Below are 20608 nucleotides of genomic sequence, written 5' to 3' on the forward strand. Positions count from 1 at the left end.
TTTTCTTCAGGATAGCGGAGAACAATGTGATTAAAAGGAATGTAAAATCAACTCAGAATGAAAAGCAGCATTAAAGAAAATCTGCTCTGCATGAGAAGACAAGTTCTTTTGAAACCTATCTGCAACAGGCCCTCCCAAAAATTAACGGCAATGATTTGCTTTGCACTAAAAGAGACAGTGAAATTAACAGTACATTGCAGCATCTCATTTCTCAATTGCCAGAAATGAGTTACAAGCCATTCAGATCAAATACTCCCATCCCACAGGGAGCTACAGAAAACACGTTGCATTCAAAAACAAGCTGCACAGTGTTTGCACGCAGCACACAGGACTAGTCCTCTGAGAGGACATGCACATTTTATTTCTGCTTTTATAAACTTTGATTGCTTTGAAAATGATCTTGCATAAGAGTATAACAAATTTTGAGTTCCACATATTCACTGATGTATCATAGGAAACACCAGGGCTGTGACGATGGATCAAAATAAGGATGGGATGGGCAGACATGCTCCCACATTTATGATTCTTTAATCAGATCCTGGAATCTCAAAGCATAGAAATCCAATTCTAGAGCACAACAGCCAAGTACAATTCCCATTGTGGACTTTCCACAAACAACCCTGTCATCATGTACACCACCATATTACTCAACAAATCTGATCTTTGTTTCGAATGGAAAAAATGGACTTCCCTTTGTCAGGGGATTGAAGTTCCAGATGTTCTGTTCAGCCTGGAGGAGACTGAGGGAAGACCTCATTGCAGTTTACAGCTTCCTCACCAAGGAAAGTGAAGGGGCAGGCACTGATCTCTTCTCTCTGGTGACAAGTTACAGGACCCCAGGGAACAGCATGAAGCTGTGTCAGGGGAGGTTAAGGTTGTATATCAGGAAAAGTTTCTTCACCCAGGGGGTGTTTGGGCACTGGAACAGGCTCCCCAGGGAACATGGTGTGATTGCTGGGGTGTACTGTGCAGTGCTAAGAGCTGGACTTCATGATCTTTGTGAGTCCCTTCTAACTCAGAATATTCTATGACTCTGTGATATACAATATTGTGCTGTACAAATGGGATGTTTATAAACTGTTCTTATATTTACTCAGTAGTATCATTTCTCCATATCACTTAGCTTTACACTGAGTTGTTTTGGAGCAGGTTTTGTTGAGTACTAGCCACAAAAATATTTTTAATAGAGGGTGGAGAGAAGTTTGGGGTATATGGAGAAAACATTAAACACCATTCAAGAGACCTCAGCCAGCAAGAGACAATCCTGCTGTGAAAAAATGTGATGTGTTAGTCACACCAACACATATTGCCCATATGAAGTTTCAAATCTAACACAGTATACGGAGACAAATGGAAACAATCACATTGCTCAGAATTATAATTCCAGTTTCTGTAACCTTGTCAAGATCAGGCCGAGCTTCTAAATTAACAACAGGTACACCTGAGCTAGTTCTGTGTTACTGTGAACAAAGAGAAAAATCAGTCCACATGTACTATATCTTCATCACCTCAGCTGCAGAACCCATCTGCATCCACTGGCAAGACTTCAGAGTAATTTAAGCTGTTGATTAACCCTACCATCTTTACAACAAAGTTTAAGGTAGAGCAATACATATGATAAAAGAACCTGTGAACTATTTAGTTAAAAAAAAGGCGGATGCTGCATCAAATCCCTCAGCACTGCAGGGCATGTGGGGCCTTGATTACAGCCTGCAATGAGAAATAGGCACAGATAGTGCACTTGGGTATGCGTGGGCAGACCCCTACGCAACATCTCCAAGATCCTGCCAGAAGCCTGCCCACACAGATCTGACTACGTGAAACAGCACTTAAAATGCTAATTTTCACTTTACTACTAAAGGTATGATTAGTTGAAAGGTTCTGGTTAACTATCAAAAAATAGCTACTTTTCTTTAGAAATTGTTCTGCTCCTTTGTGCACAATTCACAAAGAATCCTAGTGCATCTCATCAGTAGTACGGCATCAGCTGCATCAAACTGAACTACAGGTAAAAATTCTTTGTTCTACTCATGCTAAATACTGAGTAGATTCTTTAAACCATAACAACTATTGTGCTGCTAAAGATCTGCAGCAATTCCTTCCAAACCTCCCCCCCTCAGTAATTGCCAGTTCACAAAACAGGTTCCACTACTATGGAGCATTAAGAAAAAAATATTCACACCTGTGCCCATCTCCATAAGCTCATGTCAACATGTTTTCTGATGAACAGCATTCCCATGCAAGTAGCAATGTGTAGAAAAAAAAAAATAACCCACACAGAGGCCCATTGGCTTAAGAGCAAGAAAAACCAAATGCATTACTTATGGAAAGAAGGATAGAATAAACATACTCAGTGTCCCTCTGTGATGAAACCCAAAACCACTTCATCTGGAACAGAACATCTCCTGCGTGTTCCCTGCACTGCCCACTAAAATGATTCCAGGATTTGTGATAATTTCCTGCTTTTTGGGGGAGTTTCTTTTAAAGGGCAGTCATTATTAAAAATCCAAGGGGGTTCAGAGCCTGAGGACCACAACTGCCAGGTCTGCAGCATTGTCTTGACAGACACACACACACACCCCTTCTCTCTGCAATCTGCCTGCTCTTGACCAAGCCACGCTTTTAATTAAATGTCTCCTAAGATCTGTTGAGAGAAAAGTGCATATGAGCACTTGCCAAAAAATAACTCCTAGTGCTAACAGCTTCTCCACCCCCCCCCAAAAAAAAACACACTAGAAGCCATTCACCTCTGCCAGGCTCCCTCCTAGAGCAGACCTTGTCCTCCAACAGTACCTGGCAGCTCTTTTGCCCGCAGCCCTCGCTGCTCACCAGCCCTGTACAGATTTAAACACCCAGAGAAATCCCGTGCCCCTGGCTGGGAGAAGCACAGCGTGCACGGTCGCCGCCTTTAAATTACGGCAGTCCCCCATTATCTGACACGTCCCTCAACATCTCCCGATAACTGCATCCTATCCAGTCGGCCCTGGCAGGAAGACAAGCTGCCCTTGTCCAGGGGAACACTGCAGTATTCTGCAGTACGGCCGTGTGCCGGAGGCTGGGCGCCTCGAGCCCTGGTTTGGGGGAGACATGACGGGCAGAACACAGCAACGCTTTTACGCTATTGATTTCCACCAGAGAAGGGTGGGAGGCACCAGCTCACCCAAAGAAAACCCTGCCAGAAGTGCCCTTGGCTGCCACGGATAGACTGGGAGCGCCTCTCTCAAAGGGACCCTGTGGCATAGGCGGGATCGGCACAGTCAGGTTTCTGGTGGCTGGCGGAGAGACCCGGCGACTCGAAACCTTTGCATCCATTCACAGAAAGAACGAAATGCCACCTCCACGAGCATATACAGCGTGAAAATAATACCACATAGCCAAGTGAGCTGCAATTCTAATTCAGGCACCCATTAACTTTTGAGCATCTCCAGGCAGGGATTTTTTCCATCGCGCCCATCAGCCTGGCACCGAAATGCTCACCCTGCCCTTCCCAGCCCCACCCCACGGCTGACATGCTCCGTGCCCGGCTCCTCCGCACCGCGCTCCCGCCCCGCTGCATTCATTCTGCTACCCATCTGACAGCCCATACCAGCTGGGGAAAAAGGAGAAGAAAAATATTTGTAAAATAAAGAGGCAGGCTTGGAAATCGCTGACCCTGGTGGCAAGGTAACAGCTTATATGTTTGAGCAGGACAAATAGAAAAAAAAAGAGGGAAGGAGGAGGGAGGGAGAGGTGGTGTCCCGCAACCAACTCGCAAGCCCCGAATCCTGGGTGTGCAGGCAGGGAGCCCCTGTGGCAGGCTGGTCCCGCCGGCGGGGACGCGCAGCCAGCCCCGGGGCAGCGTCCCCGGAGCGCCGCGGGGGAGGTCGCGCCGCCAGCAGCCCCGATGCGGCTGCACCGCCCGCGGCCAAGTTTCGCCGGGCCAGGTGGGAAGAGGCTTTTCCTCCCCTGTGCTCCCCCACACCCCTCGGCTTCTTACCTTCATGTCGCTTATGATGGTCTGGAAGAGACCTCCGAGCGCGCTACATTCTTTCTCTATCACAGCCTCCATTTTCCTGGCTCGAGCTCACTGGAGGAGCAGGATTTCACCGCTACCGCTGCAACTGCACTGCTCAGCTGGAGGAAAATCAGACACCCCGGGCTCCCACCTCACCCCCCAAAAAAACCAAAAAAAAAAAGGAGGGGGCGAAGGGGCAAACAAGCTGATGTAGGCAATGAGAGGAAAAAAAAAAACCCCACCCCAACACACCTGAACCCCTGTCTGCCTGCACCTCTACAACGGGATAAAATCCAGCGCTACCGGCGCCTCTCCTACACGCAGCTCCCCGGCAGCGGGGCACTCAGCGCCGAGCGGGCACTACGCGCCCATGCGGGAGCAGCCACAGGCCCCATCTCTGCGCATCGCGGCCCCGGCCCCCCGCGCCTCCCGGCACGGCAGCGCTCAGGGCAGCGGGCGCCCGCGGCGCTGGGCGAAGCGCACCCCGAAAAAAGAAAGGGGGAGAAAAAATAGGTCTCTATAAAATGGGATAGCGCGTCAAGCCGGTCCTCGTGGAGCAGCCTGGTGGGGGGAATCTCTGCCAACCCCAGCGGACCAGGCTACAGCCAAAGCACCCGACCCGCTGCCTGCCCTCTCCGGGAACAGCCAGCTCCGCCCGCCCGTGCCGCTCCCGCGGCGGCAGCGCCCGCCCCTGCCCGGCCCCGCGCCGAGCGCCCCGCCCGCCCCGCCGCGTCACCAGCGCGGCCGCCGATTGGCCCCGCGCGGTCAGGGGCTGAGGACCGCGGGTTCGCGCCCCGCTGCCGACGGGGCGGCCCCGAGGACTCCTCCGATCTCGGTCCTGATTCTGTCCTTCAGGGCAGGAGGTGACTTGCATGTTTAGCATTCGGTGAAGAAACTGTTTTTTTTCTGGTGACATCCACCGAAATGGCCGAAGTTCGGCTGTTTCTGGTGACAAGCGTCTGCCTGAGACCCCCGACACTGAGCTGAAAGCCCTCAGCAAAACTACAACCGGGAGAGCACAGCCGGCAGCTGCTGTGGGGCTGCTCGCTCATCCTCTCCCACAAATGCCAGACGGTAGGCAAGACTGTGACAGTGGGTTGTATAAAACGCGGGGGTTTAAACTAATTCAGTTTGCACATTAACTCTGCCAAATTTTGCAAAACATTGTGGTGGAGATCCTCTGTTTCTGCACGCAGACAGGCGGTGGCTCTCACGGTGCCCGTATGTGACACTGGCAAACACACCGAGACCCTCGGCTGGTGTAATGGAGCACTGCCCCGATGGTTTGGGGCGCAGAGCTCCGAGGGTCCCAATGGTGCTGCTCACACAGCGGGCCCAGGGAGAGAGGCTCTGTTTTTATACGTTTTGGTGAGAACCTGCTGTAGAACCAGGAGTACATACAGAAGAATAAGCCTTAGACCTTGAGGGGGGTGCAAGGGATCTGTCTTCCCATGCATGCACACAGTGGTGCGTGAACAACCATGGCTGAGAGGGAAATTTAGACATTTGACTTATTAAAATTTGTCCTACAAACTCTGCCCGGGAAGAGCCAGTGTGTATGCCAGCGTATTTTGCTTCATTTCGACCAGTACCTAGGTAGGTGCACACGGGGAATTGTGTCCTCCACGTTAATTTATCTCTGAGGGAAAAGGCTGGACAGGTGCTCTGTCTCCAGCAGGGCCACGGCAGCAATTTCCCTCTGCTTTCACCCACATGGCTCTGACCAGGCGATTCATTTTGGAGCTCTGCATGACCCTCACTCCCAAACCTGAGCCCAGCAAATGTCCCCAGCAGCTTGTGATAATGACACCTGCTCATCTCACACCGAGCTTCAGGTGCTGTCACATAACCAGTGTGACAGTGTTGCTCTGGGACAGTCACAGCCAGCAATCTGGCAGGGAAAGTTGGTGGCCTACTTTGCTTTCTTCAGCCAGCCCATTTCTGGGATGATCCTTGTTTTAGTGCAAACAGTGGCTTGGCTAACCTCATTTCTGGGCCGGTTTCAGAGTGCAATGATGTGCTTGGGAGAGGAGGGTGAAAAATCTCCTTCTGTAGGAAAAGCTGTTGTTTAAGGACTGCATTGACACTTTAGTAAATAAATCAGGGCTGCCTGCTCTGTGGCATGCAACAAGTCTTCATACAGTCATGAAAGAGTATGCAGGTATACAACAGAAAAATGAAGTAACAATTTCAAACCTCAATAGTTATAACAAGTAAGTTAGGCATACAATGTAAGATAATGGATTTTACCTTTCAAGCACCTCACTGGTTTTGATGAGTAACTTTTTACTGCTGTAACTCAAGTGTACTCAGTCACAACCTAGAGAGACCTTATCAAAACTATTCGGGTGGAATATTTTTCTGTCAGAAAGTGCTAGGGCGTGAAAAATGGAGACATGATGATTTCAAAAAACTTTTATGTTCATAGGAGAAAAAATCAAAATGCAAACAGGAAAGTGTTTGTTCTTTCCAGCATTTTCTGTTTCAAATCTATTTAGTTAAATTTTATTTGTACATATCACTTAAAACAAATATTGTGTTAATTTTATATTTTAAATTTTTTGTTTGTGGCCTAACATAGCTAAAAATAAAGAAAGGGCATATAGCCTGAAGGCATCAAAATAGAATCTTGATAACTGAAGGGTTTTTTTCTTTTGCATTGAAGGACATTTCAGATTTTTAATTTTATTCTGCCTTTTAGTGACTTCTAAGGATAGAATTTTCTGTGGGGTGACAATTCAGCTTCAACCAGCTGTAGAGTGAGAGTGAACATTTTTCATTAAAGACCTGAGTCCAAATGGTTGTTTAAAGTGCGAGTAAGAACTAGTTTGGTGATGTTGCAGTAATGTCGGGTTACCATCTGCCACATTATTTCTGGGATCTGCTTGATTGATTCCTAGCAAATCACTTCCTGCAAGCATTATTTGCAAAACTTTATTATGGGCAAAGTCTATTTCTGTGTTCATGAGCCATCGTTACTGGGGAGCATTTCATTACCAAGTGATGACATTCTGTAAAATATCCTGGTGGATGGACAACTGCCAGCACCACTTCTTGACAATGGGTCAGCTGAGTGCATCTTGCTCAGCAGCCCCCAACAGATGTCAACCCTAAATTTGTCAACGGTGCAATAGTAGCCCATGTTCTGACGTCCTTCAACACATTGGGTGCTCTGCTGACAAAAATTCCACTGAAACCCCAGGAAGGCTGATGGCAAGGATAGAATTTCTCCAGGCAAAATTGGGCAGGTTGAGCAATGACTTGGTCACTTTGCCTGGCCTAGATGGTTCCTGCTGCTCCTCCCATGCTGAGCACCAAGGCACAAAGTACAGCCAGAGTGAAGCTGGACACAAATGTGTGAGGGTCAGGAGTCCACAGTGTGTTCCCAGGTGTTCTAGCAGACTTGCCTTATGACCAGAATATTTCCATTCACATTCCTGTTCTTTTCTTTCTGTAAAATGAAAGTCCCAATTTTAAAAAGCATTCCTACTGTTTATGCACCAAGCACAAGTGTGAAATGTCATTGCAATCAGAACAAATATATGCTCTGTCGATAAAAGGTTTAACTGTGGTACTTATTTAGCCCCTGATCTTATAAGATTTAAGTCCACTTATGAATGAGAGTAGCCCCGTGGAAGACTAGATTACACATGCACTTAAGTGTTATCAGATTGAAGTCGTAGAACAACAATCACAAAAGGTACTTAATCACCTTTAAATTACAGTGTTCCTAATTTAGCTAATGTTATTCCCCAAGGAAAAATTGCCTCATCTAGCATACAATCAAGAAAGAATCAAGGGCTGTTCCTTCAAGTGGTTGACAGTTCAAAAAGAGATATGGTTTTAAAAGAATAGGTTGCTAAAGGCTGAACTATTTAATTGAATTATCTCTTTAAGAAATTGATGCAAATTAATATTATAATACTCCATTATATTGCCACAGAATCTTTCATCCTTGAGCCTTCATAAAATATATCAATAAACTTGAGAAGCAAATGAATACTTTCTTTTTTTCTGAAACCAGTATGTTCTATCCTCATTTGAGGCTTTCTAATAATGATTTAGATTTTCAAGGATGATGGTGTTTTCCTATTTATAGATTAAGAAAAAAGAGCCCAAGAACTTCCAAGAGATGGAGACTCACATCCCTCCACTCCTCAAGGTGCTCACAGGGTGCAATCCGGCACTGTCCCTGAAAGCAGATGAGCTCACATTGCAGTGCCTAATTGGACTGAGAGGTAGAATAGCAGGCAACACAGACAGATGACAAAAGGAATTGATGAAAAATGGAGCAAACCAAACAGAATCCATTTCACACAGCAGTCCCAACAGCATTATAAATATTATATGATTCACTGGCCACATACATATGGCAGCGAAGGAAACCTGGCAAAGGAGAATTCCCTTTTTTCATGAGTGTGTGTTTACAGTCTGTGGTTTCAGAACAGGTGAAATAACAATGTTGTGGTTCCCCAGCTTTATCCAGGTTATTTTATGTCCTTCATTGTTTTTAAATCACCAACAAGCATTGCTGTAGTGGGGGTACCTCTGCAATTGTTTCTGCTTGCTGCGTGCTGGCAAAATAACAGCTGTTATTGCTTTACCAGGATTGATTTCCATAGAACAGCTCCATCTAAAGCCTACCTACAGGCAACAACTCTGCAGCAAAAATATCAATGCGGTCTCATTTTCGGCTTTTCTCAGAAGGAAAAAATAGCATTTTCAGCAAAGTTCAACATGGGATGTCATTTATTCAGGGCACATAGAGGACAGGATGCTTATTTTTAAGGGACTAAACTTGTCTTCCATTTCCCCCTCACCAACAAATAGGGGAAAAAGTCCTTCCCCCAGGTATCTCTGTGCACAAGGCACAAAATTGAAAATTGGGGTCTGTGTATTATACCAACAGCTTTATAGAGAGGCCACATTTTCAGTAGTGTGTTTCACAAAGAAGGGGCAGCTCATACAATACTTCCCATGCTCATTCCCCAGTAGATACCTTCTCGTTTCTCATCTGCAGCCAACAGAGGTTTAGAAACAAAATTTTTGATCTGAACCCTTGTTCAAACTGGCTTCACTCCCTTGTATCAGGTTCTAGTGTGGACACACTCACTCCACAAAACCAGGCCTCACTTTCACATTTTAAAGGTGTTCAGCTGACGCATCTTGAATTCATGCCCTAAATTAACTTGGATAAAATTTCCTGGGTAGTCAAGCAGTCAGTTAAAAAAAAAACAGGTTACACTAGCAGTTACATACATGCTTAAATGCTCTGAAGAAATAAAGCCTATAGTAAGTGTCACTTTTACAAATATCTCATGTTCTCCAGAGCAACATCAACTTTGACTTCAGTATAATTACACATATGTATAAAGATTGCCTGTTGGGTTCTATCACCAGCACGTATATTAGTTCAAGCCTTTGTTGGCCATTTGTCCCTTTAGGTGTTATATAAATGAATCTGAACTCTTCTGTACTCCCATCAAACAATAATGTTTAGTAAATTACTATTCCTGAAATCTCTGAGATCTGTATTTATTGGTATGCACAGAACTCAGTATGTTGAACCACATCAGGACATGGTCATGTGAAACATTAAGCAACACTTTCTTCTACAAAAGAAAATATTATTTTTTGCCAGTTCATAAATCCAGCTTTTAAAACAAGCACTACATTCACAAAGAAATGGCTTAGAAAAGAAACAAACCATATTTCAATGGGCAGACTCCCAACTCTGTGTAACTGGGGAATAGTCAGGCTTTTTTTCCCCTATCTCTTTAGTTCTGTTTAGTTTTTGAAATTCTGAAGACAAGAACACTAATCCTCTTTTCCAGACCTAGACACCTGGGATGTCAATAAGGAGAAATTGTTAGGCAGAAGTTTCTGCTGTGAGCCCAGGTTAAAGTTCTACTGCAAACTCTGTGGCCAAAAAGCATTTTGGGGACATCAGATCATGCTGAGAGACTGCTAGTGTACAGTTTCTTAAAAGAAAAAAAAAAGAAAAAAAAGAAACAGCAGGATTAGAAACAAGAGGAGCCCTTCCAACGAATCAAAGAAGATGGACAAAAAGAAAAATCTAGTCTACTGATCCAGATAATACAGGCAGACTAGCACGTACTGGAATTTGGGACTAAAACCAAAGAGAGCTGACATGAGGACATACTGCAGGGGAGGACAAGCACAGCCATGAATGGTGCCATTGTGTGACTCTTTTAATTAATTTTTGTAATGAAGCCAAAGCTCTAATTTACCACATCCCAAAAGTAAATAGAAAAGGTTATGACCTTAATTTCAGAGGTGGGGAAGGAAAAACTTATTGTTGAGTAGTGAGCTATCACTTGTTACTGCAATTGGATAGATACAGTTGGTGTGTTACTATGAATAGTCCCAATTCAGCAGTCAAAATAGTGGGTAATGACAACTTCGTTCCCTTTTCCCTTCATCTTCTTCCCAAGCCCTTGATTAGCAACATTTTGTACCAGTTTTACCACGTGGATTGCAATACTTCTGACTCCACAAGACTGTGAGTTAACCTGAGTGGGAACATAATAGCCTTCATTTTTGTCTTCTTAGTAAGCAAATGTGCGAAGCCTCAGCAGGATGCAGAGATTACAGGAGGTCCTTCTGGCTTTCTTGTTTTCTGCAAACCTCTCATGAGTATACACCTACACAGGAGCTAGCGATGGACAGGCAGTTTTTCAACGTAACATGTCTGCAATGCGAGAAAAGTGCAAAAGTCACATCTCTGTAACCATGGCCACTAAATAAATACAATTAAATGTGCATTATATGCTGTTCAGAACACATCTCTGCATCACTTAGACTGTGAACAACCATCCCCGGACTTGATTTATGAGGTCATTTCTGTGGACCAAGGCAAAAGGGCATGGACAGGTCTGAGATTGGTGTGAATCCTTATGCCTTATCAAATGCTGTACCTCTATGTGTCCACATAAAAGAGTAATTTACTCACAAATTAAGTGTTTTCTGCTTCAGATCTTTTTGTCCTTTGCCCTATATGCCATTTTGAGGAGGAAATTATCCAGCATCAGAACACGAAGGATTTAAGCAGAAATGTTTATAATAAAAAATGCTGTTCTAGCAAGTTCTGCTATGGCAGAAACAAAGGAGTGATCTGCATTAGGCTGACTAGTTCAGACAAAGCATATCAGTATTAGGATGAATATAATGAGATAAACACCTATAATGTGGTAGCTGTCACCCAAAATTCCAGTAGTAGATAGCTACTGCCTCAAAATCTTTGTGTTAGTATCTACACTCCTTTCTCAGCATATGCACAAGCAGCTGCCTTTATTTTAGAAACACAAACATTTCTTCTGGCCTTGACGTTTCCTCAATACTGCTGCTGAAAATCAGGCACTTCATCTCTATTGTGTCTTTAAAACTTCAGTGGCAACACAGGTTAGTTAGCTGGTTGGCATCACATTTTACTAGTTTTGGTCCTGAGCACAAAACTTCATGTATTCTTCTCCCAGGATTCAAGATCATCAGGAAAATTCTCCTGGTGCTTTCAACATCTGAGAAAAAACCTCCTAAATGACTTTCTAAAGTTTGGACAGTACAGGGAAATAACAGATCTTCCCTCTTCTATGGCTGTCAAATCAAGAGTGGACTACCCTTTTCTGAAGGGCCTGTTTTAACAAAACACAAATCAGCACAAATCCTGATGGCCTGTGCTACCCAACAGAATGATCTAACAGTGCCATTTGACTTTGAAGGCTATGGCTGTGTGAATCAACCTCTAACAAAGGCTTTAGCACAAATCCTGAGAGACAGCTGCCAGTCTTACTAATGATCAGGGATGATATATAAGGAAAGCACTGATCCTTTCATGCTCCTGTCCCAGTGGGTTGAGGCATAGAAGCAGAAAGAAGAAAGATCCCATGATACATGATCTGTGTATGCCCAGTGGGCAGTGTGCTGGTTTCCAAAGCTGCATCTCTTCTGAGGGCACTGTGGCTGTTAGCAAAGGTAATGTCTCTCATTAGGCCAAGCAGGATGTTTGGGAAAAGTGGCCAAATGCTTGAATGCATGAGCTTTTCCTAAAACTTGCCTGAAACGCAAAGATCTTCAAAGCTAAATGAAGACATTTAAAATACAAAAATTTGTCTCTGAGTAACCTTTGACGTTGCTCTCATCCATGAGAAAGCAAAATGTTTCTCAGAGAAGAGCTTCCACATCAGTTTTACTTTTAGAGTGGAAAATACCCTCCCTGTATATCTGGATACTTGGTTGACATCCACATCTTTTGGCCTTTTGTATCTGAATCCCATGGCAACGCTGATTTCCCCGCCTGTGCTCTGCTGAGCAGGATGGGTGAGCAGAGCCGACGGGTGTTAGTTCCAGCTGACGGAGGCTGCAGCATGGGGTTCCCTCCTGCAAATGCTGCTTCAAAGGGGGAGCAGATTTTACATCCCCTCAGTTACAAAAGGAGCCCTTGGCTCTACTGCCAAGGCTGGCCTTCGGCTCTGTAGATCTCAGTCATCTGCAAAGAATTGCTGCACGCTGACCCAGATACTCCATCAGCTCCGCTGCAGCACTGCCGCAGCGACGGGGCTGCCATTTCCCTGGTCTCTCTTCTGCCCTATATCCTGCCTTGGAGATTAAATTGAAAAAAAGAAAGAGGGGCAAACTAATGTTAATCAGAATAGAATTTTCCTCCAATGATTTTTCTGCAAAACAGAGTTTCCTAGGGAAATTTGTTGCCTTAATTTTCCCCTTCTGTTTGCCTTCCCTGACATCTCATTATGCTGCTTTAACTGAGAAATCCTGACACATTTCTAACATACACTGTCCTTAAGAGAAATGTGCCATCTCCATTCTCTGCTTTTGTTGCATCTCCTCCAAGTGTGCCATAGTATGTCAACAGAGAGTAGGGAGGGCAATTTATGAGCTAAAGAGGGGAGCCCTGAGCTAGGGTAAGCCTGGGCCCCCAACAGCAGCCACCTGAGATGTTCACTTTGCATTCCAGTGGTGTATTGTTAACAGGGCACTAAGTCCAGTTTCAAGAAAGACATTGAGGTGCTGGAGAGTGTCCAGAGAAGGGCAACGGAGCTTGTGAGGGGTCTGCAGAGCAAGTCACACCAGGAGCAGCTGAGGGAGTTGGGGACGTTTAACCTGGACAAAAGGAGGCTCAGTGGAGACCTTATTGCTACAACTATCTGGAGGAGTAGCTAGGTGGGGGTCAGGCTCTTCCCCCAGACAAGAAGTGACAGGATAAGAGGACATGGCCTGAAGCTGTGCCAGGTGAGATTCCCTTGAAGAACTTCATGGGAAGGGTTGTTAAGCATTGGAATGGGCTGCCCAGGGAAGTCATGGAAGCACCATTGCTGGAAGTGTTCAGGAAATGACTGGATGTGGCACTTAGTGCCATGGTTTAGTTGACAAGTTGGTGATGGTGAAAGGTTGGACTTGATGATCTTGGAGGTCTTTTCCAACCTTAATGCTTCTGTCATTCTAAGAAGTATAGTGGATAATATGAAAGTGTCTTTGTAGCTCTGGTCTCTACTAGAGATGAATTGAAAAAAAGCCAAAAAGCAAACCCTTAATTGCCTCTAAAATTTCACTAGAACCAAATTACATTGTCAAATGTAATTTTTTCTCTAAAAAAATTAACAGATATAAAGGTATATCTGGGAACAGCAGTAAGGGGGAATGTTTATCTTTGCAGTCTTCATATGGAGGACTACAGGACAACACCAGCAGAAGATCCCAGAAGATAAACTTCCTCCTCCTCATTTGTTTCGTGTGACAGTACAAGGCCTTGAGAACACACAGCATCCTGCAGCAGAATGAAGCACGGTGCTGTACTCTCTTGCCACCTTGGTAGCACAAGGAGAAGAGCTGCCTGGACCTGGAGACTCCTTGGTTGAACCTGGTGCACTACTGAGCGCTCTGAATAAAATCCCTGCACTCCTTTCTGCTCTGAACTATGTGGAGCCACGAGTTTGGTTCTCTGCTCCTCCATGCCACTTCTGTGTGTCCTGAAATGAATCATTCAGACCAGAGTGCTCAAACTCCATCCCTTGGTTTCCTGTCTTCATTAGAATGCTGCTGCAGCCTCAGAGGGACCAGCTTGCTGCACCAAGGCTATGGTGGTGTCTGTCCAGCGGGATGGATGATGTGGTTTTGGCTTGGTGTTTGGTGAGATGGAGAGATGGACTGGTCGTTCAGCCACATATGACAGGAGAGTCCACTACTGACAGGTTTTCTTGCATTTTGTTGAGATAAGTGGGAAGAAAATAATGCAGGGCACAGCAATAAACATTGTAATTCACTCAGCAGGATTTGCAGGGCAAAGTGAATAATGCAGAAGCCAGGGGAAACAACGCGGCTTTATTCCAAGATATATGAAAAGACAACTTTGGAGCCTAACAATTTCTTAGAATTAAAAAAAAAAAATGCTTTAAGCATCTTGAGAGAAGTGAGGGATTCCCTGAATTCAGGAGACATGTTTTCCTGAAGAAGGGGAAGCCAAAAGGAGATGAGTTCTGAAAGCCCTCCCTGTGATCTTTGCTGCTTTTCTTCTTGAGATCATAAAACTAACAGTGTTTCCTGAAGCACTCTTGCCGTTGGAGGGACTGTGACAAGGGCTGGTCTGGGGAAATGCCAGCCCCATTTTTACCTCAAGCCACTTCTTTTTCCTCCCTCACTACCCTCTGATTAACCTCTCATCTTTCTTCTACATCCACAGTCTCGCCAGGGCCAAATCCTCAAATGCACAGTAAATTCAGAGTAACAAAACTGGCAGAAGAGAGTGGTGGAGAAGCTGTGCGGAAACAGGATTTGGTTTTGAGAATAGATCCCCAAGGAACAAGTGTTTACAGGATGTTTTCCCACTCCCTCAAGACTTCAGAGCACTTGTGTGTTTAGGGACAGAGGTTGGACTTCATCAAAAGAAGATTGCCAGCCTACAAAGGAAGTCAGCCCAGCTGACTTTTGTGGAGTTTGTCAGGTGACAGAGGACACAACACCCTAAAAGTTTGGTGCTCCACTACTCTGGGGAAATGCTTCATGTTGCCCAGTGCCACACAACTTTATTTCAGCTGAGCAGAACCAAACTGAGGTGAAGCTTGCCCCAGGACAAACAAGTCAAACCTTTTGTTTCCATCTTTCCCACAAAGGGCTCCTGAAGCTGGGAATTGACTTGCCTTCCCCCTCTCAATGCACATTGCAAGGCCCATCTTCTCCAGGCTGCAAAGGCAGACAGTGTGATGTGATCAGAGATGTAGGTCTGGAGGTTGTTTTAAGCAGACATATATGATCTGGCAGTATAGACTATATTTGGGATTTTTTTTTTTGTTAGGGACAGGCTGTTATTAGAAGCTGTTGTATTCAAATTGTTGAATTGATTTGAGTACCTGATTGAAAAGTGTAGATGGTTTATTTCTGTATACAAAATACACTGTGTAGCATTGCAGAGACTCCAGTGGATTAAAAATAAGGTAATATGAGAAGTCAGTGAGCTGATTTTTCTGTCACTTGCCAAGGGTTTAACTTTCAGTTGAATTCAGCAACTTTACTCTTAAAGGTACTGAGCTTTCCAAGTAATAAAGTAAATGCAAAGATGGCAAGCATTGCATTTAAAATATTTATCAGGGCTAGCACAATAGATATATTCCATCCCCCAATTTTTATTTATGAATTTAATGCAGCTAGATGAAGTAATTTTACAAGGAGCACAATAATATTCCCTTGCATTAATCACTCATTGATTGCCAATGCAAACTGAGATAGAGGTATCAAATAGGAAATATGCTTCCAGCTTTTGTTATTTCTCTCCCACTGTGATCACTCACTGGGTTTGCTTTCCTTCTCCTTCCCATGTCTCCATCACAGGCAAGAAGCTGAGTGTGCTGAGGAGGAATGATGGTTTGTGTCTGTGTTTTTCCACGTTTTTGAGTGAAACCTGGTCCTCCTGCTCCCATGTGGACTAAACACAGAGGGCACAGTATGTGTACAGCTGCTGCAGCATAAGCTCTTTGAGGTACTGTGTCAGCTTGTCTCTCTGATATCCCAAGAAAACAGAGCTTTTGGAGCATTAATGTTTCAAGATGTGGGTGTTTATTTATACCATTGCTGTCTATGTAATGCCTGAGCCTTGTTTTGCCAGGTTGCTATGTTCTTTCTTCAGTATTCAGTGCACTTTCTATTGATGCTAATGGCAAATCTCCCACTTACAATGCTGGGAGGAGGAATTGTCTATTGTGATAATGGCATATTGTATGTGAAATCTGATAATGAGGATTTTTTAGATATGGCAGTGCATTATTTAATTAATTTAATGTCCATGCCTTGATCTGGAGCAAGACTCTGAACTTAACTTAGTCCTTGAAACTAAAGCAGGCTTTTATAAAATTATTTTCTGCAATGGTCAGAATAGAGAAAGAAAGAAAGAAGAAAGAGGGATGGTTTATGTGCCAGGGGCTCCTGCATTTCACAAGTGATAGGAAAATTGCTGTCTTGAGAGACACTGAGGGTTTCCTCTCCAGGTGGGAGCTGGGAGGCAGGAGCAGGTGTCTCTCACGTTGGCAATCTCTTGAAAGCCTGCATCCACCTCTGAGCAGAGAGCTCAGCAGGCACTGCCGTGGTCCACAAATCATTGCCAGCTGTCAAAGTGAAATGGTTCAGCACTGAGTCTCCCAGGCTGTGTGTTCTGGCCAAAATTCAATCGGATTACGAACCAATTGCTCCAGCCTGTCCCAGGAGCAGGAAAGCACCATCAGCTGGCGGGTGGGATCTGATCACACTGACAGACAGTGCTGCTCCTCCCCTGCTACACTGTGTTTGCAGGATTTCCCTGGGAGCAGTGGCTCTCTTTGCTGGTCTTATGAATGCAGCATTCCCTCCTTCCCCAGGTTGGGGGAATGATGATTTCCTGGAAAAAAAATAGATTAAAAAAACAGATTAAAATGGAGGAGAGGCAAGGTGTACTGCTGCAAGCAGCTTTCTCCAAGGGGTAATTTCTTGGCAAAACGTCTTCTGAAACTCCAGCCACCACATCCTCCCAAAGCACTATCACTCATGTAACTGAAATAGCAAATAGCTTTCATCAAAATAAGAAAATTACTTTTTTTTTCACATACAGTTTGGCTGTGGACAGCTTGGCTGTAGGTTTACTCTGGAATCAAATCAGAGACCTTGCCAATTCTATAGGTAGCAATGCCATCTAATGACAGTTTGTAATCAATAACATTTTGAAAAAGAGAAGGAAGTTTCCTGTTTGAGGACTAAGTCAGGCTCTGATTATTTGTAATTAAAGGTAAGACATTCATAAGAAACTGACTGTCATAGATACAACTTGTCATGTTTCTTCCCTCTGCAGCACTGACTGCCTGCAACACACTGAGGGATTTGGTGATGAGTCTTGGGTGCCTCAGCTAGAGCCCCACTTCAGCCCATTTGTAATCTGGACCTTCAGCAGGACTCACTTGAAAGAAGAAATCATCATCTTTTCTTCACTTGTGGGTGCAGTGACACCATCACATTTCAGTCTTGTCAACCCTTTACAACCAGGTGTAAAGGTGAACAAGAAAGCATGTTAAGATGCTGTTAAGGATCAGTTTAACATCCCACAGAGTAAGAAGTGCCAGCAGTGCAGCATTTCCATGCTCAGGCTGCCCTTGGGCTACTTTGCCCTGATGGGATAGACCTGTAGGACCAAAAGGTAGAGAAGAACAGAGACACATGGACATCTGAGAGTAATCGGGAGCATCTTCCCATGAAAGAGATGGGGGAGGGTAGCTTGATTCCTTTTTCTCCCACATACCTTCACTTCCCTTTTTCTCCTCTCTATTTCTAGTTCCATGGGGAAAGCACAGCTATTAAAGTAAAGCTCCAGGGACTTAAAATATTCATAGGGATTCTTTTGAGGAAATCTTGGCTCTGGTGAGGTCAGCAGGAGTTTTGGAATCAACTTCAATGGTGTCTGAATTTCACCTTGCTGTAATATTGTCCTAAAACATTTCCAGGGCTGTACAAAAAACACTGCCTGCTTGATGCTGACCTTTCTATCACAGCTGAATGGAGCCTGGTACCCTCCTGTGAAATTCACCATTCTTTTATGATAAATCACATCCTTCTCTCAAGGGGTAACAACAAATCAATACCCCCTAATCATCCTGAAAATTGGATCAACAGTGTCATATATCACTGGACACCATGACCAGACCTTTGTAGTTTCAGTGGGAAACTGTTGGAAATCACATGTTACTACAGAGGTTGTTTATTTGAGGGACAACTGGAATATTCCTGTGATCCAGATTTAGTTATTTTTGGTGTCCCTTTCCATAGGGAGTTGGCAACCTATTTAAATCCAGGGGATCATGACTAGTTATTCAAGTTTTGCTCTGCTGGATTTGTGCTGTGTATATTTTGGAAACACTGTCTGCTCTGAGCAGCAGATAGCACAATGCCACAGCCAACATCAGTGAAAAGCTCCTGTGATTATTTTTTTTTCGTCTTCCATTTTCAATGAAAACTGTGCTCTTTTCTCTCTCTTTCTGTATTTTATTGCCAATGTGGAATGCTTTAAAAATGCCATTAAGGAATGTGTTACCCAGTGGGATCTATGCTATATTTCTATGCTCTTTCCAACAGCAGTGTAGCTCTGAATCTACAATATAATTCTGATGATTGAAAAGAGCACAAGCATTTTCTTTTTGGTAAGTGTAAGTCTGGGGCTATTGACAACAGGCTTCTAATGTAATGTGCAGAGCCCACGTTTCCTTAAATTCACAGCGATTTTGATGTGATTGGCCTGATTTTCCAAGGTACTTGAACATTTGAGGATCTTAAACTGGTGGTCTTCAACTTCTCAGCAAATGAGACCAGACATTGATGATTCAAAAGCTAGATCCAAAGAAGGAGCCACCCAAATTTGTGAAATCCAATGGCTGTATCTTTTTCGTCACCCCCACTTTTCCTTTCCCATTCCGAGAAGAACTCAGACTGATTTCGTCACTTGCACTCTACATTTCAAAAGCACTTCTGGAACTTTTGTTTCACCATCCTCGAAGGGCCCTGGGATCGGGAGTGTAATCAGCAGCAAGGGGTGACTCAGCAGTGAGAAGTGGATTTCAGCCAAACCTGCCTCCCACGGCGACTCAGAGGGAGCACCCAGCCCGTGTGTGCAAACACGTCGGCTGGGTGAGAGAGGATGGCAGCCACTCCCCACACAACATCTGCTTCCTCTGCCAGTCTCTCATGTGTGCCCACGTAGCACCATCCTCAGCAGCCAGGCACCCAGAGGGATCTCCCCTCACAAGCCTTTCCCAGCCTGCAGCAGAGGATCCCTTGCCTGCCTCTTTCCTGTCTCACAGCTTGCCTGGCACCTATGTCTCTCTGCAAACCTCAGCTCTAGTAGGGGACAGCAGCGCTTTGGGCAGCCCAAGAGAGAAGATGGGACTGTAGCTTTTAGACGTTTCATACGTGGAGATATGATGAAGTGAGGTTTCCCTCTGCACTACTTTGTTACCCCCAAATGCAGCCTCAGGTTGGTTTGGCTGTGTCCTGTGGGACAAGACCACAGTGGGACTGGGAACAGACAGGCTGTGTGTGAGCAGGATGCTCAGAGACATTCCCACCTCTGCTGTGGAGGCACTGCATGAGGCTATAAGGGCAGGTATCTTCTCTGTTCTCTGTATTTAAAGGCTAAAAAAGCAACTCTGACCTACCAAGATTAAAATAACTCAAGAGCCTGGTCTGTGTCTTATGCACTGATCATTGCCAGAAAGAAAGAGAAAAAATAAGCTGCAAAAAACCTCTTCACTTGCTTTATCCCACTGCTGTCTAATTCCCACAACCTCTACCTGCCTCCCTGGGCTCTTGTGTATCACTTAGCACAAAGAACAAACTTGGTTGTCCCACTGAGAGAATCCTGGTGCAATGCACAGGAAACCCTGTCATGTAGCTGATTGTTAAGTGCAAATTTCATTAAAAATACTGTTGAAGACAGAGAAGGTGGGTGATGAACCCAAGGCTAGAACAGAGGTGCTACTGCTGACATCACCACAGCTACTTTGGTGTCTTCAATGGGAGTCGGTCTGGGTGTGGAGCCTGGGACATTGTGTAGACTTCAGTCCTCTAGTGTTGTGAACAGTGCTGGAGAAGGATGGTTTTGAAGTCCTTTTGAGACAGTTTTTGGCCAGAGAAATGTATGTATCCAAGATGCTGGAGATTATTAGAATTATTTTTGCTAGTACAGTTCATTAAAAAATGTCCTTGAGTGACACAGTTACTCAGTTCTTTGTTCTGAGAGTTACAGCATAAGAATAAACATTTCCATGCAAGGGAAAGGCTGATTAGTCTCTACTACATTCACAATAAGTAGCACCAAAATTGTGGCCTTGAGAAGCTACAAAGCTTTTGTCAAATAGGGGTAAAATGGTCCAAAGCCTAAAGCCTGACAACCACTCCTGGGAGAAACACCAGTGCTATGCTGTATGCTTCAGGATTCTGCTGCATTCCTTCCAGGTGCTGGCTTGCTCCAGCTGACCTCCAGCAGATGATGTCCTGAGTTTAGTACTTGGAATCTGTAGAGTTGGCAAGGTAAGCAGAGCACTTCCAAATTTTTGGGGAGGGGAGAGATCCTTC

At 44.6% G+C, this 20608-nt stretch overlaps 1 protein-coding gene and 1 long non-coding RNA gene across 16 annotated transcripts in view; one reads left to right on the top strand and one right to left on the bottom strand.

Moving 5' to 3' along the window:
* MTSS1 (MTSS I-BAR domain containing 1) overlaps positions 1–4628 on the bottom strand; it is a 125897-nt gene extending 121269 nt beyond the window's left edge. For 13 of the 15 annotated variants that reach the window (XM_085053539.1, XM_085053543.1, XM_085053535.1 and 10 more), the window contains exon 1: positions 3977–4189. In XM_085053539.1, coding sequence (XP_084909665.1) covers positions 3977–4048 — 72 coding nt within the window. In that variant the 5' untranslated portion in view covers positions 4049–4189. Of the gene's footprint in view, positions 1–3976; positions 4190–4246 lie in introns of those variants that run through there. The other 2 variants (XM_085053533.1, XM_085053548.1) reach the window with 2 other exon arrangements.
* Positions 4629–4690: 62 nt separating this feature from the next.
* LOC146442405 (uncharacterized) lies at positions 4691–20244 on the top strand. Its single transcript, XR_014850248.1, has 2 exons — positions 4691–5068; positions 13686–20244. It is a non-coding gene; the product is annotated as an uncharacterized LOC146442405 (long non-coding RNA).
* Positions 20245–20608: the final 364 nt, after the last annotated feature.

This window comes from Lichenostomus cassidix, chromosome 2 (genome assembly GCF_008360975.1).
Source record: "Lichenostomus cassidix isolate B80296 chromosome 2, HeHo_3.0, whole genome shotgun sequence".
In the NCBI taxonomy this organism is placed as follows: domain Eukaryota; kingdom Metazoa; phylum Chordata; class Aves; order Passeriformes; family Meliphagidae; genus Lichenostomus; species Lichenostomus cassidix.